Raw genomic sequence first — 22,069 nt, forward strand, 5'->3', positions numbered from 1 at the left:
GCAGCAACCAATGCCCCTCCTGTTGCACTGGTCCTGGGAGGTGCACTCGTTTCCTCCCCGGGATTCTGCTGCCCCGGCACTGGGTTCCTTCCCTGATCTCCGGGCGGCTGTACAAGGGCAAGCTGAGACGTATCCTGAGGCTCTGCAAGCCGGGCTTCATAGTCACTGATTCCCGCTATCATGTCTGCAACCTCCTGGTTCTCATAAGGCAATCCATATTCACGGCACTTGTCCTTCAGCTGAGTTCGAGTCCTCAGGTTGGATGAGCCTTCAGCCTCGCTCATGGTTCACGGTCGCAGCAGTGAGGTGGTGTTACAACTTGTGTTAACTGTTGCACTACTGTGTGTTCAATATCTTTAGTCCCAGGAACTCACAATTACTTTCTAGTTCCACTATATTACAGAGTCCCACAGAACACTGTAATATAGGTTCAGTTCAATCCCACCTCTGCCACCAGTTTTATTAATGCCTGTGACGGTAACTTTGTAACAGGCTATAATAATACACCAAATAACTGGGTTGAACTGAACTGATTTAGCCCAAGCGCACTAGGACCCTGAGTGTCTCATTTCTGTAGCCCCACATTTACATCAGGGATGCCGGCCAGTCTACCAAATGGAATATCTGGCAGGATATCCCTTGTTTGTAGGTGTAGAATTGACACTCACAGACCATTCTAGTTTGAGGCGTCTCCGCCCTCAGGTAAACAGTGAGGGTGGCAAAATCCTTTGAACAGTACTTAGTCTCTAGACATTGGGTCGCCCCTCTAACCATCTGCTTCCCTTTGTGCAAAGGAATCTCCGCAGGTTTTTATCCCTGCCTTGGGATACAACATTAAAGGTGAAACATAAACATATTAAAATATCCGGTTCTGTTGGGTCCAGCGGGTCCAAACTGCCCAGTTCTCAATGCCGGAACTGGGACACCATATGATCCAAGTTTCAGCCCACTGCGACCTTCGGAACCGGAGATACACAATTACTACTTAAACCGTTTCTTATTTTAATACAAAAATCTCCGCTGTAAATTAAATCACGGTTTTTCACTAAATCCCCATTGAAAACAACGGGCTCCGCCGCCATAGACTTTCAATGGTAAACCGCCGCCATTGGCGGCTATGGGAATCCGCCGCCATAGACTTTCAACAGGGCATAGCCGCCGTTGAAGCCTATGGGGTTTCTCCGCCATAGCCGGTCAATGGGAACCGGCCGCCATGGAAGTCTATGGGAAAAACTCCCGAACCTTTAAGGTGGTCCATACTCCGTCAGGTTGGTCAGAGAGGGTCAAGGATGGTTCTGCAGCCATGCCGGAGCTGTGACTACAGGTACCCCAAACCCTGGCCCTCTGAACCCTCCAGAACCGGAGATATGGGCTTATGATTTGTAGCGTTTCTGACTTAGTCGTTTTCTTGTGCTGCTTCTGCCGTCGCCATTGGAACCTATGGCGCGACCCGCTCTACCAGCACAACCCGTTCCGGTGGTCCTGGATTCTGGGACCCGGTGGTGGTCGAGTGAGGGGAGGCCTAGGAACTAGGGGCAAAAAGAATGTTATTTCTGGGTGCCCTAGAACCTAAGATTCCCACGCCACTTGACGTTGAACTTGACTAATCGGTGATCAAAGCTCTTTTTCAGAAAAAGTATCCGCTTTGCGGTTTGGACGGCTGCCAACTCGTTCCTGGAAAGCACCGTCGAGGAATCTCCATTGAAGTCAATGAGTCCATTGACTTGCAATGGGAAACCGCCGCTCCTCCTCTCGGACGCCACCTGCTGGTCTTCGAGGGAAACAGGTCCAAAACAGCTAGATCCGCCATTGAAACGCATGGAGCTCTAATGGCGGCCTATGGGACTCTGCAAAATGGTGCCTGAAAAGGCAGGAAAATTAAACAAAGGGCTATAATCACTATACAACTATTAACCCTTGCCCTCCCGTATGGATCCCAGTGTGTGTGTGGTGCAGACACTGACATTATAATAGAACATGGGAACAGGGGAACATACATTTTCATGATATAACAAGGGTCAAACCACATCCCTGGACCGCAGTCCAGTTAACCCCTTATCTCCCTGGTGAGGTCAGGGGGTGGCCATATGGGGTGCAACCCCTTTCTTGTTGATCAGAAAGTTACATGTTGGTTTTTTTTGTGGGTGTGTGTTTCTATGAAGATTAAGCCTGCTGAATCTCATCCACTAATTCATGATTGCTCTCTTCTCCAGGGCTGGGTCACCACCTCTTTCCTTCCTATCGCCACCTCTATCAACCTGGCCATGAAGATGAACAAGGGGCTCCGAGCTCGTTACCTGAAGAGGTCCAAGCAAAACTAGAAGACCCAGGAAACGACTGGACACCCTCAATGGCATTAATGGCCAGCAGCTGCTCCCTCTCCCTTGCGGTATTAAGCAACTATGGCCAGTGGGCTTGAGGTCGAAACAAAGCCCCCCTACAATGGGAACACCCAATGATCAGCCCTTAAAATCGGTGTTCTCAGGGGCTATGATCCTAGGCAGTGCATCTTTGCTTTGTTTGTTTGTTCTTGTAACTAGTGATACTAAATTTACCTGTGCAGATCAGCATTCGAGTGTAACATGGCTAACCGTTTTTTTATTTTTATTTTTTTACACTAAACGCCTTTTGCTGCCAGAAACCTGTTCTGTTCCTTTGAGTGCACGCTAGCAGTGAAGGGGTTAACACTAGGTTTGGTTTTGTGATAACCTTATTCTACCGGCATGAAAGTGCTAGGCCAGCTTCAGCACAGGTGTCTCAATCAGACTGAGCTTCTGAGCCACCTGTGCTGAAGCAGGGACTGTGAGCGACCTGTGCTTATGCTCGGATATCCTGCAAACCTGACCTGTTGGTTGCCCTTAAGGACTGGCGTTGGCCACCCCTGGTCTACGGGGCACTATAACAAAACCTACCTGTGTATCAAACGGAGTTATAACTTCCAGATATTAATTGCTCAATCGTCTTAGACTCCTTACAAAATCAATAAAAAATAAATAATAATAATGTTACAATTGCAATGAGTATAATATTCTTGTAGACTTTGGTGCATGAAGAAAGTCAACTTGAGAATAACATTGGTATTAACTGATATTATTGCGATGCTTGGGGAGTCTTTCTTGTAACTTGGAAGTAACCCTCTTCACTGGCAGAGCCTGCAACTGATTGCAAAGCTGTTACTCGGAGGCAGCAGACCACCGCTCCCAATGGTAGTGCAGTGTCCGTTCGGTACATTGCTAGCTTGCATTTCACCATATTTGTGATGGAATAATTTAACAAGGCAGAGATACAACCAAGGAGGAGCTTCCACTTTATCAGACTATGCAGGATACATTTTGTCAGGCCCTTCAGTAGATATAAGATACTGTATATGGAAATGCCCTGTCTAATGAACACTTCTATGTCACAAAGAGCGATGCTTGTATTTTTCAGAATCGCTGAGACTTTGAATGCATTGAAAAGTGGAGCCCAATACAAGAATGACATACAAATTTGACTGGGAATCACTAATAGGAATAAGTGTGCTCAAAACTCCTTAAAGTGATTACAAAATAGGTGGTGAAGAGAAAATAAAAGTGGATTTAAGCAAATGGATTGAGTATAAAAAAAAATACCAATGGTGAATATTGAACAATCAACTTAAATGTAACTGTATGAAACACTAAAAGGTAAATGAATATTACAAAATTTAAATATACAAAATATAATTGTAAAAACCACGTGTCCAAATAGTATCCCAAGGTAGGTACAAAAGCACATTCAGTTGGAGCTCCGTGACAGTGAAACAATCTAAAACAAAATGAAAAAACGTGACCACCCTAGTGTAATATATATAATATATATATATATATAATATATATATATATATATATATATATATATATATATATATATATATATATATTCATTCAAAATGTTAACCCTAAAAACAATGCCTCGGCCATAGAATATGTGCGTTGTGGAGTAATGGGACCTCGAATCTTTGCTATTCTCTGGGAGCGGCTGCTCTGTAGGACGCTGCGTCAGACATTGCACACAACTTGTCTCATCCGATGTGGCAAGTAAGGCCTGTAATATTGTGCGTGCGCGCGCGCCAATGATGATTGCATGTGTGAGCCTGACATTGATATAGTTGAGAAGCGCACGGCCGTGAGCGTTGGCGCGTCAGATCTGAGGAAAGACATGAAATTTGTCTTTTCGTGCTCTTGGCGCGCCACGTGACAGAGCCAATCACAGTGCGGCCTAACACTGTCATGGCCACGCCCCCTAGCCACGCATGTCACCGTTTGTACTATAGGTACAAAATGCGTGCGTTGCGTGGGGTGTGACATCACATCCTCGCCTCCATCTGATTGGTTGTTGTGACTGCTGTGCTCTCATTGGCTCTTACCTGGTCACGTGACGCACCATAGCGCCGGAAAAACACATTCTGATGTCTCCCCAAGCACAGCTCTGCTCCAAGCTCCCGAAGCAGTACTTTGGACGCATGCATAAGGTAACCTGTTTTTAAACGTGCGCGTCTCCTCACCCTGGCCGCAGCTTTAGGCTGGTTTTATAATCACTGCTGGTGTGCGTGTTGCCAGAGGGCATGGCCATAATATCAGTGTTGGGCCGCACTGTGATTGGCTCACAGTGTCATGTAGCGCACCAACAGCGTGAAAAAAATTTCATGTCTTTTCTCAGATCTGCCACACGCGTCTCAACTATATAAACATCGGGCTCACACATGCAATTATCATTGACGCGTTTGCATGGTAGCGCACTATATTACAGGCCTTAGGCTGCGTCCATACAGCCTTCGACCGCACAGAGGCGTGAGCGCATGACATCACCCACGTGAAGCGGAAGAGTTTTGTGGATAAGGTGGACACGCCGTGGGGGGCGTGTCTGTGATGTCACAGAGCTGGTTCGCCCTCATTGGGCGAACCGCTCACATTACCTGCCCATCGCGCCGTGGAATGTTTGAACAGATTCCACGTGCACTCCCTCCTGCTGTCGCACGCGATCTATGGGTGTGATCAATGCCTTAAGGCAATGGGATCGCACCGCGTGGTCTTCGGCAGCATGGACGCAGCCTTAGACATCCGTGATCAAGCTCTTCTCACAGAATCAATAGAGCGGAGTGGAGCTCCCTAACAGGAACTTGGCTACAGAAATGGTTCCTTCCTAGGGGAAAAACAACTCGCTGAACATAACCTTGAGTGGTGAGTATCTGCCACGCTGTTTGTGATTTCTGCTACACAGCAAACACGGGACTGACCTCGGGCTTCCAGAAACCAGCAAAGATTTGAGTAATCATTACTCCACTGTGTGTGTCCATGTGTTTAGTCTTAACATATGTATTTGTTTTCTATTAAATAATACACTAGGGTTGCGCTTTTTCATTCTTGGAAAAACAAATGTAATGCTTTAATTAGCTTATTCGTACTATAAATACAATATTCTGTACCATCCTATTCCTTTACTTGTGTGTTACACGCGCACACTTGAAGCTAAGTGCTCCCAGTAACCTGGGTATATATTTTGATTACAACAAATTGCACCGGCCTCATCCCAAGCTGTGATACCTTTTTTTTCTGAACACAGGAATTTTTCATAGAAATAACAGTATCTAAAGGACATTGTAAACCTGATGTCTAGTGTCATGTGGACTGTCTTATAAAGGTTTCACACTCTTAGAGAGCAGGAGCGGCTCAGTGAGTAAAGACACTGACTGGCACTGAGTTTGAAGCAGGGTAACCCGGCGTCGGCTCCTGGTGACCTTGGGCAAGTCACTTTATCTCCCTGTGCCTCAGGCACCAAAAACATAGATTGTAAGCTCCACAGGGCAGGGACCTGTGCCTGCAAAATGTCTCTGTAGAGCGCTATGTAAAACTAGCAGCGCTATACAAGAACAAACTATTATTAATTATATCTACAGTATAAATAACGGTCTTGTTCGTTCATTTAAAGTTATCAAACTTGTGACTAATATACATTTCTCCAATGTGACTTTCAACGTTGCACTGTACCATTCCACAAGTTTTACATATTAGTTTTTTCTTTGCATGGCTACGGTTAGAACAACATCTAACAGGACCTCTCCCCCCCCCCCCCCCCCCGTGTGACTCCTCTCAAAACTGCATTTGAGACTAGGGGAGAAACCTATCCGTGTTATAATGGGCTTCACATGCTACTGAGGAGATGGAGCTGGCACTGAAATCTGTCACAACGTGTCCTGTGCACACAGTGACAATTCATAAACCGATGAAATGGTGCTGAAAAGGTACAAGTGCCTAACAGCTGACGTATGATGTTGGGTAGTGAGGATGTTTAGGGAACAAATTGGCGATCGTAGCTATGCTCTGAAGAACTTGTTCTCCAAGCTTTGCATGTGCGGCAATCAAGTCTGTCTCCGGGGAGGTGTTAATAAATTGCTTGTCAACAGCAATGGTTTTTAATACTATTAAAATGAATGTGTGTGCGTACCTACCTACCTGATCTACGCTGAGTTGCTGAATTGCAGGGATCCTTGTACATCAGCCTTTTTATTAGCATTTTAATACTAAAGTACTTTACGTATGTATCATTCATTAGTATTTTACCTTAATTTAATGAAAAACAAGAATCCCAAATAGTATTTTTTATAATATTTTAACATCTTGAGCTGTGAAGGACAGCTTTGCAATTCTTGTATGACTTTGTACTACTTTTCAGAATCAAGTAGAGTTTGGCCCACCTTCATTTATCATAATTGGTTAACGCTCTGATTATTACAATTGTGTATGCGTCATCTCCATCTTCAGCCTTGGTCGATTCACTGCATGTAGAAGCCTTCTTCCAAATATTGCTGTTACAAATCTCCATGTTGCTCAAACACATTTCCTGATTTCATTCTCCCATTTTCCTTTTGGTCGTCGTCTTGGTCTTTTGAAATCCAGTTGAGTACCAACGATGGTCATTCCTCACTTTGAATAATCTCAAATATGTATATCAACAAATAATCCATCATTTACAATTTGCAGCATTTAGATGTGGCAAGTATTTTGAATATTGCCTCAATCGGGAGAAATAGACAAACCTCTAAAATGGGCTAAATAATCAAAAAGTGTGTGTATAAATTGGTATTATTAGTCTCCAGGAATTCAGCCAGGATCGGTAATCTGGTAACAAATCGCAGGATTTGACATTCTAAAAAAGAACCAGGACTCGAGGGGAAGATGTGAATATTTACCAACGGCTCACTAGCTGTATAGTAACAAAAAAATAGGGGGAAAAAAATCACTGCACGTTTTAGTTAAATATATAAACAATGAATAAATATACAATGAAGTGAATTATTGGTGAAAATAAAATATTGGTAGATGCTTATATACAATGATGGAAACAAAAATCAGCGCACAACGCAAATAGTGAAGTAGGTAATACAAGTGTATATTGAATAAAATTATGTATAAACTGCGTACATCAAGTATGATTATATAAGCATTGAGTGTGTAATCACACTGGTTACCACTCGATGATACTGGTGTGGAAGTGGTGTAGTATCTCCTCTCAGCGGGCACTCAGCAGCAGCAGCTGTATACCAGGACTCTGCTAGAATATCCTTCTCATGCTGACGTCATCTCCATAGGGATTAGCCCTTCAGGCCAGCTGGGCTCCGTTCCTGATGGTAGCCCCCAAAGGTACCCCTAGGGGTTTGGTAGTGTCTAGAAGTGGCTGTTGGGGCTCCCTATTCGAAACCGCCACACATAGAGGGAAGTCTGTTTGCTGCAGGCTTCACCACGGCTGGACACACTACTGCTTCGTTACGGGACGCCACGTGATGACGTCACTGTGTCCGCCATATACAGTGACTGTGTATATGAATAGTGATAAAAACGATGTAAATCACAAGTGCTGGATAGAAAACAACAGGAGTAAATTGTACCTGTGTAATTCTGACGAGAAGCTGCAGCTGCTTACGTAGGGTAGCTCAGCAACCTATAGCACCAGTATACAAAGAAAAACAGCTCAAAATCTCATTGTGAAGTAAAAAATATATATTGATATATTTTCCATCAGTAGTATTACACGTACATCAGGATAAAGATAAGAGCATGTCATGTTAAGGACGTTACCACAACAGCATCTCCCACATCGATCTTCCGATCCCACGGGCTGTGCCAGATGAAGTATCCAGAATCTCCTTTCCACGAAACGCCAACCCCTGCTGGCAGTCTCGGTCCTGGTCTTCTAGGCTTCCCGCGTTGTGAGCGCTGTTGCGCAGTCCCTCCACACTGTCGGAAAATACTGGTTGCACGTGACGAAATTCTAGGACATTTTGTTCATCAAGCGGGTCGCAATATATCCAGCGACGGAACCTGGCTGACGTCAACGACAGCCGCAGAAACTCACGTGCAACCAATATTTTCCGACGGTGCGGAGGGACCACGCAATTTTTTTTTTTTTCCCAGAATCCTACTTGTTCTCATTATCGTTTTATTTGTAAAGTGTCAGCATTCTGTAGCGAGGTACAGAGTGGCATCAATGACATAAACGGAATGGCATACAAGTAAGGATAGACTCGCACAAACGGGTGCAGACGGTAATGAGAGCCCTGCTCGTGAGAGCTTAAAGAGGGAGTAAGGGGCAACGTTGAAACACAAGGTCAAGTGGCTGCTTGTTGTGGGGCGGGGTGTGCATAAGGATGGAGTATGGACCAGCCACACAGCTGATCCCATTAAGGCTTTGGGCTGTTAGTGTGGAGTGTTGCCAATAGGGTTGGGGGTATTTGTTTTATTTTTCTTTCTGGTGGTCTGGTCCGAGTCTTGCCGTCGGATTTAAGAATTGGCCCCTCAAGTTATTCTGTGTTTGACGGGCCTGATCTAGAAGTTGGAGCCAAGGTAAAAAAAAAAAAAAAAAATGCAGAGTAACCTGTGTTATATTATAAAGCGTTGTTATTATTAAGCAGATGCCTGGAGGATGATCTAAGCTGGTATAAACAAGGGGCTCTTCAACTAGTTCTCCAAAGGGTCCAGATAAAAAAACCCATCTAGGAGTAGAAGAGCCACAAGCTTATTGTAATGTCATTTTGGTTTCATTTACAGATAAAGTACTATGTTTCAACATTCTGCAAGCATTTATAACATTGGTACCATATATATTTACATTAGCTTAATTCACAAGAGAGTTTCAGTGTTAAAACTGCACTTAGCTGCTTAAGCAACCAGATTCAAATAAGGAGATGCAGAGTCAAAGGGCCACACGAAGTCCCTCGCGGGGGCGCCAGTAGAGTTATAGATATGTGCAGAAAGTACATTGCATAAGCCTGGCACTTCATTCTTTAGAGCAGGGGCGGGCAATGCCAGTCCTCAAGAGCCACCAACAGACCAGGCATTAGGGATATCCCTGCTTCAGCACAGATGGCTCAGTCATTCTGACTGAGCCACTGTGCTCAAGCAGGGATATCCTTTAAAACCTGACCTGTAGGTGGCCAATCAGACACTCCTGGTTTAGTGTATAATCAAAAGGCACTTAACCCCTTCAGCGCCTTGCAGATCTCGGTCTCTGAAGGGGTTAATTAAGGCAGGGGTGCTAAACCGAGGCCCACGCTCTTCCCCACAGCATTTAGATTGATTGCCAGGGGAGAGCACGGGCCTCGGTAACCGCCTCTTACCTCCTCTCCGGCTTCTGATCGCGACAACGTGTTGGCATGACAACGCGGCCTCGTGGAGAGCAGGTAAGGCTGCGTCCATAGGACTGCAGCCGTGCTGAGGCGCGCGGAGGCTGAGGGAAAGCAAGTGCTTTCCCTGGCCTTGGTCCGCGCGCAGTCCGGGGCCGTGTCGAGGGGCGGGCCAGTGACGTCACGGAGCTGGCGAACCGCTCACGTGACCGGCCCTGCGCTCCCTTGAGCGCTTGAATTTAACATTTTGGTAAGACTTACGCTTCCGCACGCGTAAGCGAGCCCCTGCTAAAGCCGCTCTCATTGCGGCTGCAGGGGCTCAGTGCCGAGTAGCAGCACGGGTCAGCGCATAAGCACTGACCATGCCCGAGGACTAAGAGAGGGGGTTAGTTTATGCCAATTCCTGTGGCTGTAGCAGAAAGCTCAGAAATCCAGGAGCTAAGAAAGCTGCAGCCAGATTCCATTTAATAACATATAAATAAACACATGGATTACTGATGCTGCGGGTTGTGAAATCTTAATCTTTATAAATCAATTGTACTGCAAAAAAAAAAAAAAAGTTGCTGGTACCAATTAATAGCAGCTGGGACTGGAAACATGTTACAGCCCATAGCCCTTCCAGGGAGAGGAACCTTTGTGCCAGGGTCCAGTTGTAGTCAGATCCCTTTAAGTGTAACACAGGAAGTGGATGCAGCATGGACACAGGGTGACAAGTGAGTACATCAGTGCATACGAGATGTATAGTATCAGCCAGCAGAGCTACCCATATGCGGTATTATAGAGGTGTGTTTTAATGGGTGGGTGAGACAGGATGCTAGTTGGATATTGAGGCAAGTTAAATAATAAAAAAAAAAAAGGACGCATAAGAGATAAAACAGACAAAATTGGGTAAAGTAAACACAATTTATATATACACTAAAACCATGTACAACACATTTAATTAAGAATGGATCACATAATCCTAAAAGCACACAACACTACTGAGGGCAAGCCTCAAGAGGGGGGCACTCGTTGCAAGCCCCAGTTGTAAACAGACAGGCGGTGAAGAGAGGGGAGACTGAGGACAGCGCACACGATTCTCTTTTTTCAGTATATTGAGGCAAGGGCATAATCTAGAGTCAATCAGCAGTACTATAACTACATATGAGCAAAAAGAGTGGTGCAAGCAGGTAAAAGGGTCTCCCTAAACCAGGGGAAAGCAAACTTTTGGAGCTGCGCCCTCCTGCCTGCTACCCCTCGCTTTCGTGCACCCCCCTCACCTCGCTTGTCGGCGTCAAATGATGCCGTGGGGTCACGTGACCCTGTTACCATGGAGACGCCGTGTGACGTCACTGCATGACACCGCGGCGTAATTTGATGCGTTGCCATGGCGACACGTCCCACTAACGCGTCTGAACCCCGGTAACTTTGTTACAGAGGCCTCACGTGATCCCCCTGCATTTTATTTTAATGCCTCGGTGAAGAGCGCGGGGCCTCTGCAAGCGCCCGCGCCCCCCACTTTGCACACCGCTAACCTAAACCCTAGCCTAGACAGATACAAAAATAAGAGCGTACCTGCAGCGCTCAAACAGCTGTGACACTAATAGTGGTCAAACACGAAGCAATTTAATGCAAAGAGTCTCCCTTAGAGATTGCCTCCTCTGAGGGTCAGTGAAGGCTGTTTCAGTGGTGTGAGCAGTGCGGAAGCCAGATTGTAGAGGGTCTAGGAGAGAATAGGTGAGAAAATGGAGTAAGCGAGAGAATACAAGACATTCAAGGAGATTAGAAGCAAAAGGCAGGAGGGAGACGCAGCGATAGTTAAACTGAGCGGAAAGGTTGCGTTTTTGAGTAAGGGTATAACTTGCATGCTTGAAGGAGGGAAAGGTAGCGGAGAGGAGTGTTGAAAATATGAGTATATAGGGATTGGAGTCGGAGCAAAATATTTGAGGAGATGGGAGGGAATATATAAATATATAGGCCTAGTACATGTAGGGCTCAGAAGATAAATGTTATGTTAATTGTAATCAAACACATTCACCTAAGCTAGCAGTTCACTTTCAACACAGCAGATGGTGATTGCAGTCACAGGATTTTAACGGTGCATACCGGTGTAAATAAACACATACTACCATGTCTCATTCTAGCGCAGATCCTCCGCAGTGAGAGGCGTCTGCAGAGCCCAGGAGCATGGAAGACAAGAGGAAGAAATCTCGGGTGCAGGGGGCTTGGGCAGGACCCACCAGAGCTGCCCCCCGAGCAGGTAAAACCACACCGAGCAGTTAATGGTCCTGTGGTCTGCGTCTTCATCAGATGTAACAAACAAACACCCAACAAGATATGCAACAGTGTGCCTGCGTCAGGCAGCTGAACTGTCACAGCCACTTCAAGCACAAACTGCATTTGTTTAAAGAACGGTATAAAAATACTTTGATTTCTGTGCTGTTATATTTTGGGGGGGTTTCCTACAAAGATTCACCTGTTAAAAAAAAAAAAAAAGGAACTCTGTTCCAAACTCCTATTTAAAGGTGTTTTACATAGCCAGAAAAAATACTGTTTGTAAAGAATTTAGACGTCTAATTGGCTTCATTAATCAAACACAACACTGCTAATTGCAAAGGTTTGTATGCATTCATGTATTTGGAAATTAATTACATGTTACATTGCATAAGGGCCTCTGAACGGAGAAGTATTTGTTAATCAACTGTTTTCTTGATCCTTGGCTCACCCTGTGCTTATCAGAGAACCCATAAAGATAAGCCAATAGGACTCTGGCTGTGCAAGCGCTTGCTGATCACACAGTGGAGCGGCCAGAGGGAACAAATCCCTCCCAAGTCTCATTTTAGCACATACTTTCAATATTCTTATATGGGTCAGATTTGGGTAAAAATAACACATCGCCCCGATGTGACCCCATAAACATATTACTGGGAATAGTGCACTTTTTGATATGAGGATTGCCCCTTCTGTACACAAAGCAATCCGCTCCCATCAACCAATGACCAGCAGTTTATCCAAGCAACTCCAGCCAATCACATGCTGCACATTAAAAGGCATTGGAACGAAAATACTGCGATATATTTCAAACAGAATATCTGGTTGTGCCGACGGATAAATAACTTTGGTCTCCACTCGAGATTTGAAGCGAGGGCGCTCGTGAAAATAGACCGGAGCTGGTCATGTCCTACCCAAAACCGCCACTGGGTGGAAGCACGCTACACAGAACAGGGACAGTATCGGAGAGTGGGTGACTTGGGGAGGGAGCAGGGGAAAGTTTAATGTTACATGTGTGCAGGATAAGAGGGGTTAACCCCGCAGTACCCATATATAATCTCTGGCACTGAGTTGATGAAACGCCTGTTTCTTCTGCATCACTGTTTTATTCAGCCCGTCCGGGGAGGGAACACATAATAGGTCCTTTAAACACCGTCACCCTGCAGTGGGAGCGACATGCAATAAGGTTCCTTCTGTCTCTGGACATTGGGGGTGTGGGGTGAATATAAAGACACAGTGAAGGGGGAAGAACTTGTATTAAAATCCTGTGCTCTGTCTCCTGTAGCGCCCCCAGCTGCCCCACCTGCTGCGGGACCCCAACGGTGGGGCAAAAAGCCGCTCGCACCGGAGAAGCAGTTTGTGTATTCAGAACCGACGGAGGTAAATCCACCTGTGAGTGTGACCACGGAGTGTCACCCTCCCCTGTGACACGGCTCATCTGTGTCTTTCTGTCCCCTCTCAGGTGAACCGCAGAGTCCCAGAGCCACGGGTGATTGAGTAAGTTAAACCCTGCACCTCTGTCTGATGCGCAGTGGGGGCTCTCCGGCGCAGTGGGGTCTCTCCGGCGCGGTGGGGTCTCTCCGGCGCGGTGGGGTCTCTCCGGCGCGGTGGGGTCTCTCCGGCGCGGTGGGGGCTCTCCGGCGCGGTGGGGGCTCTCCGGCACGGTGGGGGCTCTCCGGCGCGGTGGGCCGCTGCAACTGAGGAGATAATATATGATACTCCCTTTTTAAAACTTGAAATGTTGCAAATAAATTATGCACAGCCTGAGATGTGACAAGAGGGGGCCGCGGCCTGGGGGATGAGGGGTCTGGGGTGTGAGGAGGGGTGTGAGGGGTATGGGGTCTGGGGTGTGAGGACAGCGAGGGGGGGGCGCGGCCTGGGATGTGTGGCAGCGAAGGGGGTGGGGCCTGGGGTGTGAGGGGGGCTGCGGCCTGGTGTGTGAGGACAGCGAGGGGGGTCGTGGCCTGGGGTGTGAGGGCAGCAAGGGGGGCCGCGGCCTGGGATGTGAGCAGTGAGGGGGGTGGGGCCTGGTGTGTGTGAGGGGCCGCAGCCTGGGGTGTGAGAGGAGCCGCAGCCTGGGGTGTGAAGGCAGCGAGGGGGTGGGGCCTGGGGTGTGAGAGGGGCCGCAGCCTGGGGTGTGAAGGCCGCGAGGGGGGTGGGGCCTGGGGTGTGAGAGGGGCCGCAGCCTGGGGTGTGAAGGCAGCGAGGGGGGTGGGGCCTGGGGTGTGAGAGGGGCCGCAGCGAGGGGGGGGGGGGCACAGGTTACACTTTCCCCCGATCTCCGTGTTCTCTCATTTTGTCAGTACCGCCGGCCCCCACGAGATCAGCACATCTCCTGCCGGCGTGTCCAGGTAAGAGGGGCGTGTTCCGCTCTGGGACCTCAGGCACTCTGTTATTGGGGTGCTTGCTGGAATTTGGAGGTTTCGCAGTATGGATGGCGGGATAGTCTGCGCAGTGATCTTCTAGCCGAAAAGGGAATGTAGGTGACTGTAAATGCAGAAGTGGCTGCAGGAGCCTCTCTGCCTGTGTCACAGTCACTAGGAATCTGGCACGTCCATGATTTTCATGTAGCACTAAACTTTACACTTGTTCTGTGTAATTCTGTAGTGAGGGGGGGAGGGGGGGGACTCTACCCCAGAGCATCCCTCTGTCACCCAGTCCCTAAATCATAGCTCCCGTCACTCTGCTGCGGGGAAGACAGACTCTACCCCATAGCCCCATTCTGTCTATCACTGGGAGGGAGGCGGACACATACAAAAGGGAGCTACTGTGTGTTACAGGCATGGACAGGTGAGTCATTGGTCCAAGGGGGGACCAATATAGGTTGTCAAGGGCCACCAACAGGTCATGTTTTCAGGATATCCCTGCTTCAGCACAGGTGGCTCAGTCAACGATTGCATCACCTGTGCTGAAACAGGGATATTCTTAAAACCTGACCTGTTGGTGGCCTTTGAGGACTTGGCCACCCCTGCATTATTCTTCACTGTCGCCGTCTCTTTATAAACATTAGAACACCTCCATGCTGACAGGACAGGCTTTCAGGCAGGTGAATGTTAAACCCTCTGCCTCCTCCAGGCTGCGATTGTTCCCCTTGTTCATTAACCCCGGAGATGCCAACTGGATGTTCGAGCAGCTGCACCGTGAGCTCCCCTGGAAGCAGAAATCTAATGTGGGACCAGGTGAGACGGGACTTAGTGCTACACCTCAGACGCCTCACTAGAGGGCGCTCCCTGCCCGTTATATCCCTAATAATACCCAACACTTCCAAGCAGTTGTATACTGCACTTCCCTTTGCTGATTGGAATATACACTGCACCCTCTCACCTTGTACTACCCTAATTTCGAGTTATAATTTGACCCGGGGGTTCAGGAGAATCTAACAAACTCGGGGTCTGGTTTATAAGCTCCCAGTGATGGAGGAGAAACCCCCCCATTGTGTTAGATGCAGGGGGGGGCAAGGGGGGGCGTCCGCAGGGGGGGCAAGGGGGGGCGCTTGCCCCCCCCTGGATCCAGGGCCGCAAACAGGGGGGGCACAGGGGGGACAAAGGGTACTGCTTCCCGGGCCCCGTGGGTCAGGCCGGGCCCCCTGCGCGGCCGGGCACCAGTTAATTAAATAAATTTAAAAAAAAAGTTTAAAAAAATGGCGCCGATTCCCCGCGGTCTCGTCGCGCATGCGCAGGGCAAGCAGGGCCCGCTTCCCCCCGCTCCCAAAGTGGGACGGAGGGGGAAGTACAAGCCAAGCTCCTCTGCGGCCCGCTCCCCCTCCCGCTCCCAACGTGGGATGGAGGGGGAAGTACCAGCTCCGCTGCGGCCTGCCTCCCCCCCTTGGCCAGCTTCCCGTGCCCCCCGGCCCACCTCCCGTGGCCGTGCCCCCCCCCGAGCCCTCCTCCCGCGCCCCCTCCCCAAACCCACCTCCCGTGGCCTTGCCCCCCCTCCCCCCGAGCCCACCTCCCATGCCCCCCGAGCCCTCCTCCCGCGCCCCCTCCCCAAACCCACCTCCCGTCCCTGGCAGCTGCCGCGGGGATATCAGGGGCAGAAGGGGGAAGCGTCCGGCGACAAGCTGCACCCACCCGGTCAAGGTAAGTCACCCCACCCAGTCACTGTCACCCACTGTCACTGTCACCCACTGTCACTGTCACCCACTGTCACCATAACCCACTGTCACCATAACCCACTGTCCCTGTTACCCACCCACTCACTGACTGTCACTCACCAAGTCACTGTCACCCACCCAGTCACTGTCTCCCACCCACTCAGTCACTGTCTCCCACCCACCTAGTCACTGTCTCCCACCCACCCAGTCACTGTCACCCAGTCACTCTCTCCCACCGTCATTCACCCACCCACACTCAACATTCACCCACCCACCCACTGTCATTCACCCATCCACCCACTCACTCACTGTCATTCACCCACCCACCCACCATCATTCATCCACCCACCCACCATCATTCATCCACCCACCGTCATTATCCCACCCACCGTCATTCAACCGTCAACCCACCCACTGTCATTCACCCACCCACCCACTGTCATTCACCCACCCACCCACTGTCATTCACCCACCCACCCACTGTCATTCACCCACCCACCCACTGTCATTCACCCACCCACCCACTGTCATTCACCCACCCACCCACTGTCATTCACCCACCCACTGTCATTCACCCACCCACTGTCATTCACCCACCCACTGTCATTCACCCACCCACTGTCATTCACCCACTCACCCACTGTCATTCTACTGTCATTCACCCACTCACCCACCCAGGCAGGCAGACACATGTCTTTTGTTGAAAATATAAAAATAAACAGGTTGCATTGTAATGTTTTATTCTGTAGTACAATAAGAAAACAGTTAAGTAAAAGTTGCGCTCTAAAAGATATTTTTTCGTGGTAGGTGCGCTATGGGTTCGGGGGGGGGCGCTATGGGTAAGGGGGGGGCCTGCTCCTTTCATTTGTCCTGGGCCCCATGATTTCTGTTGGCGGCTCTGCCTGGATCACTCGCAGTCCTGGGCTGTTTTTGGCATTTATGGCGCCGTACAGTACGTTTACGGCGCTATAAACGCCAAAAACAGACTCTGGGTGGACCGGGACGGAGGTGGGTGGGTGCCCCTGGCGCCGCGGCAGGCAGCTGGTGGTAGGCTAGCCTATGCTGCTACGCAGGAGGAAGCGCAGCGCACTGTCATTGGTAGCACTCGGGAGTGATGCGGCTCTCATTGGTAACACTACCTACCAATGAAAGCCGTCTCACTCCCAAGTCGGGACCAATCTGTGCCGCAGCCGGGACCGCCATTGCGCTGTGGTTATAAATTATGCCCCCCCCCCCGAAAAAATTTCTGCGGACGCCCATGGTTAGATGTAGAGGGTTCCACCAGCTGGTGACCTGCGACTTGTTCTCTTTGTCAGATGGACCTTACCTGGAGCCGAGGCTCACCTCTTGGTACGGGGAGATCCCCTATACTTACTCCCGGTCTACAATGCAGCCCAACCCTCACGTGAGCATCTAACAGAGCCTCACCCATTGACCAGTCGTTTCGTATGTGTCACCGAGTCATCCTGTGGTCAGACTTTGTGGGTCTCGGGGTCCTTTCTTCATCCTGTGGTCAGATTTGTGGTGATTAGGAGAAACTGGATGGGCCGTTCTGTAGGTTCCCCTCTATCAGTGTCACTCTGTGGTGGGAGGGACAAAATTGATGGGGCACAGATCCCTTCTGTCTGGTTCAGACGGCAGTAGGGAAGCTTAGTCCCTAATGTCTGTGGTGGTAGGGGCAGACTCCATGGGCAATAAGGTCCTTCCTGACTCCACGGGCAATGAGGTGTTAACCCCTAGCTGTCTGTCTGCAGTGGCACCCTATACTCACCATGCTGAAAGATCGCATTGAGGAAGTGACTGGGCACACCTTCAACTCTCTGCTCTGCAACCTCTACAGACATGACAAGGACAGCATTGACTGGCACAGTGACGAAGAGCATGGTCTGGGCAGGAACCCCGTCATTGCCTCCCTCAGCTTCGGGGACACCCGGGTCTTCCAGATGAGAAGGAAGCCGTCCCCGGTGAGTGACCTGAGCGGGGATAATGGCAAACCCTGACACATTTAACATTGTGCCACGAACGGCACGCCTGTGAGCCTGTGACTGGTGTGTGTGACGAGGGTTAATACACACAGCCATCCTGCTGACACATTCATCTTCCCAAAGGTCCCGAAAATGAGTAATACCTCCCCTCAATCCATCACAAAATAACCTAAAAATGCTGCCACCACCTCCAAGGATAAAGAAAAGTATTATCGTTTAAGGGTCCTTAGTCCCTGTTTACTAAAAATATGTAATCCCTCAATTGGCAACGTGCAAAGTTCAATTAGGGCCCGAAGACCATACTTATTAAAGTTTAGTTTTAATATACAAAAGTAGTACAGTGCCCGGTTTCCAGACAGAAAAGGACACCCCAAACCCCCCCCCCCCCCGTTCCCTCTGCACCCCGCGACATGCGACACATGGCAGTGCCGCCTCTCCTGAAACTGCCGGTGCTGTCCGCATGCAAGTGGAGCACTGTACTGTGTAATAGGAGCTGGGAGCGGTACAAAGACAGGACCCAATCGCCAACAGCGGTCTCTAAGCGCGGCTCAAAGATGTTCTAGGGTTTTGATGGAAGATTTTTCTGTTTGCGTTGGTTGCTGTTTAGTGTAAAGTATGTGTAAATTTGTGTGTGTGTGTGTGTGTGTGTGTGCGTGCGCGTTGGGCGCTTGCGGAGGTTTGTGTATAAGATGGGGTGTGTCTGATTAGTTGTTATGTACAGTCCTCAGGAACCAATTAAACCATAATGTTGCTAATGTAAGTATTGGTTGTGTTGGACCTGCGGATCGGGTCACCGAAAGATGGAACTCAATGACCCAAAGTTATTAGACGAAAAAACCTATAGTAATGTAGTAAATAAATGGTCACCTTAGACGTGTACAGTGTTGGGGCTTCTTTGTTTATCGTAGTATACTTGAGGTAATCCAAGCCGTTTAAAAAAAAAATATATATCTTTTGTTTGTTTTAATATACGCAGCCTTTGATTACATTTAATGAAAACTGATTACCTAAGCTGCCGATCAATTGGTTCTCCCGTGAATCCTGGTTCACTAAATCAATCCTTCAGTCAGTGTAACTCAGCAGCTACAATGTATTCTTCTATTACTAAGGTAACATTATCTATTGTTACTGTTTGCAGCAGAAACTGCTGTGAATCTTGGCAACAAATTGTCACAAACAGGAGAGTGTTACAAAGATCTTGCACTGCTGGGGTGGTGGCTAAAGCCTGTTATAGAAATTAAAGATCATTAAAAATGGTATTAAGTTGAATTTTAAAATAAAAAAAGTAGTATTATTTAATACTAATACTACAGAACTGATTTATTTTAGAAAAAAACCACATGTAGAATATTGCTTGAATAGCTCCTTTAATTGCTAAAGTATTATCTGCGATATGTATGTAATTCCATGCAGTTAGCAGGGCACACGTCACTGAGGAGATGGGGTTATATCACCTGTTAAATTATACAGCCTGAAGGTCGTAACCCAACTCTTGAATGTCACTGTACTCTAATTTGAAGTGAGCTAGTTTTTGCGACCTGATAACCCCCCAGTACCCCATATCATTCACCTTACTGCATCTCGTTATCCTGCAGGAGGAACACGGAGACTTCACATATGTGGATCGTGTGCACGTGCCGCTAGACCATGGGACACTGCTGGTCATGGAAGGGTCAACGCAGGAAGACTGGCAAGTAAGGCACAAGCACCCAGATATCTCCTTGGGGGGGGAGGGGGGAACTACACCCACTGAACCTGCCCCAAACCTAATTCCCAAAGTCTCCTGACTACAGAACTGGGGCTGAAAGCGCCCTATGTCGCTCACGAGGGGGGAACCCCACAGGAAACAATGTGAGATCCTTTCCTAAATCTGATGCGTGTCTTGCAGCCAGAAGACGTGGATACATAAACCCTTATGGTCTGTGCCATTCCATTCCATATTCTATTGTTTTACTTGCAAAACCATGGTTTGTATGTGAATCTTGCGGCCATTTTTAATTCCCCGGTGTTCTGAGCCGTGGTGTTTCTTGTTCTGCTGCTGGATTAAACCAGGGGGTGAGCAACTCCCAGTCCTCAAGGGCCACCAACTGGTCAGGTATTAGGGATATCCCTGCTTCAGCACAGGTGGCTCGGTCAACAACTGCACCACCTGTGCTGAAGCAGGGATATGCCTAATACTTGACCTGTTGGTGGCCCTTGAGGACTGGAGTTGCCCACCCCTGGATTAAACTGTCTGACTGGGATTTTCTTAGAAACCAGAGCAAATGAGCATAAAAAGCATCACGGTTCTCATCCTCAGGGATGTTTGAGAGACAAATAGATGTGTATGTGCCAGCGGGGCCTTTACCACCCACTGTGTGTGTGTGTGTGTGTGCGCAATATAACAAGAGGCAACGTACAAACAATGGGGAGATGTGCAACAGGTGAATGACAACGTACGGCTAAAGAAGATCCTGCCCCAAAGAGCTAACAATCTACACTTCTTCTCCCCAGCATCGTGTACCCAAGGAGTATCATGACCGAACCCCCAGGATTAACCTTACCTTTCGCACCATGTACCCCGAGACAGCAGATCAGCATCACTGAGAGGCTGGGGGGGTGGGGGAGGGCGCAGAGACAAGAGCCTGAGGGGGCCCGTATCCCAGCGAATCCAAACTGAAAGGAAGGGGCCTGCTGAGTGTGCTGCTAGACTTGCTGTGTCTCGGTGTTAAGGAGGTGTGTAACCCCTTCCATGCTAAAGACATTTCCAGCACTGAAAAGGTTAAAGCGCTCTTGATCTTTTACTACATCACAACCACATGTCCATTGAAGGAGTGTGGCTGGTGTCGTCTGGTCCAGTGACAATGTTTTCTTGTTTCTTTGTAACTCGTTGAAGAATGGGTTAATTTATTGTGTTTATTTAAATGCAGTTTCCACTTCCTTCCCCAACAACAAAATGTTTTGGGAATAAACGGCAAATCATGGAACATTCTGACAAACAAACATTTTTTTTTTTTGCTTCCTCCCCCTCCTCCCCCCCCCCCCCCCCCACATTGAAGTTCTCCGTAGAAATCCTGCGAGTTTTATATACACGCGCGGCGCGTGGTCTGTTACTGCTGTGTGCGGGGACGTGGGTAGTTTAAAACGTGGATGAAACTCCCGGCAAAAAATAGGTTCATGGTGCTTGTAATTTCTTGAAACATAAATAGATCAGGAATCGGGTTATAGGGCCGTGTGTGTGTGTGTGTGTGTGTGTGTGTGTGTGTGTGTGTGTGTGTGTGTGTGTGTGTGTTATAGAGCCCTGTATACTACGCACAGCGGCTCTGTATGACATAGCACTGCTTAGTAAATTTGGCCCATTGCCGCTTCCTTTACCATTCACTCAGGATGAATGTAGTGGTGTTAAAGGTGCAAAGTCCTGTTACATAACCCACTCGTCCCTCCTCCCAGCAGATCAGTGGGATGGGTTTCCTCCCCCTCCCCCTTTGTCACGCTGTGGGTGCGTTGTGACAGGAGGCGAGGGGGGTGATCATGACACCTCCTTAGTACCATAGCAACCGGCAGGGAACGAGCCTGAGCCTTTTATGTGGGTAATGTGAGCAGATCCCACAGTGCTGCTCAGGAAGTGGGGGGGGTCTTTCATCAGGCTTTTTAATTCCATGTATTAAAAGGACCCGTAACCCCTCTGCTGGCTGTAAAGACTGCAACGTTGTAATTAGCAGTGAATTGTGCTTCCCTCTGGCAGCAAAGGGGTTAACCTGGAATACTTCTTGTGGGGGGGGGGGGGGGCTGGTACTGGCCACGCAGAGGAGGGAAATGTGATGAGTGGTAATTCTGGGAGCAAAAGCAATAAACTAGTGTTGGTCCCGGTCTCAGCACCACATTTAAATGCAGTTATAGGGGCTGTTTGGCATATGTGACTAATTTTGGTCTAGTGTACTTGCACTTGCATAGTGTTTTATTGTGTCCCATCACTGGGAGGGCAGGGGTCTCTATGTAGAGGAGAGGCTGTTTTTCTTTTTCCAGTGGTGCATATTGATTTATTTGTGTGGGGTCATTTGACTTTCTGATTGAATAAATGTCCTTGTTGCTACATTTTAGTGATGGATCTCATTAGCTAAC

General features: G+C 48.5%; 2 protein-coding genes across 7 annotated transcripts in view; both read left to right on the forward strand.

Annotated features, from left to right (window-relative positions):
- Positions 1 to 3,013, forward strand: part of HSD17B12 (hydroxysteroid 17-beta dehydrogenase 12) — a 63,065-nt gene extending 60,052 nt beyond the window's left edge. For all 3 annotated transcript variants that reach the window (XM_075567235.1, XM_075567238.1, XM_075567237.1), the window contains one exon: positions 2,214 to 3,013. In XM_075567235.1, the coding sequence (XP_075423350.1) occupies positions 2,214 to 2,321 (108 nt within the window). In that variant the 3' untranslated portion in view covers positions 2,322 to 3,013. The remainder of the gene's footprint in view (positions 1 to 2,213) is intronic.
- A 7,246-nt stretch (positions 3,014 to 10,259) lies between these two features.
- ALKBH3 (alkB homolog 3, alpha-ketoglutarate dependent dioxygenase) lies at positions 10,260 to 20,950 on the forward strand. 4 transcript variants are annotated; one of them, XM_075567240.1, is made up of 10 exons: positions 10,260 to 10,353; positions 11,769 to 11,879; positions 13,176 to 13,270; positions 13,353 to 13,387; positions 14,194 to 14,241; positions 14,966 to 15,069; positions 17,300 to 17,388; positions 17,738 to 17,947; positions 19,564 to 19,662; positions 20,462 to 20,950. In XM_075567240.1, the coding sequence occupies exons 2-10, from the start codon at positions 11,807 to 11,809 to the stop codon at positions 20,552 to 20,554; spliced, it is 846 nt and encodes a 281-aa protein (XP_075423355.1). In that variant the 5' UTR covers positions 10,260 to 10,353; positions 11,769 to 11,806; the 3' UTR covers positions 20,555 to 20,950. The 4 variants fall into 4 exon arrangements, with proteins under 4 accessions (XP_075423355.1, XP_075423354.1, XP_075423356.1 ...); XM_075567239.1 differs by having other exon boundaries at positions 10,287 to 10,353; positions 11,764 to 11,879; XM_075567241.1 differs by lacking the exon at positions 10,260 to 10,353 and adding an exon at positions 10,367 to 10,423 and having other exon boundaries at positions 11,764 to 11,879.
- The last annotated feature ends 1,119 nt before the right edge of the window (positions 20,951 to 22,069 follow it).

This window comes from Ascaphus truei, chromosome 12 (assembly GCF_040206685.1).
Source record: "Ascaphus truei isolate aAscTru1 chromosome 12, aAscTru1.hap1, whole genome shotgun sequence".
In the NCBI taxonomy this organism is placed as follows: Eukaryota; Metazoa; Chordata; class Amphibia; order Anura; family Ascaphidae; genus Ascaphus; species Ascaphus truei.

What these genes read in the sequence shown, in the direction of transcription:
- ALKBH3 (XM_075567240.1), top strand. Translation starts at nt 11,807, where the DNA reads ATGGAAGACAAGAGGAAGAAATCTCGGGTGCAGGGGGCTTGGGCAGGA. An exon ending in CAGAGCTGCCCCCCGAGCAG is followed by an intron (nt 11,880 to 13,175) that starts GTAAAACCACAC and finishes TGTCTCCTGTAG; the next exon opens with CGCCCCCAGCTGCCCCACCT. An exon ending in TGTATTCAGAACCGACGGAG is followed by an intron (nt 13,271 to 13,352) that starts GTAAATCCACCT and finishes GTCCCCTCTCAG; the next exon opens with GTGAACCGCAGAGTCCCAGA.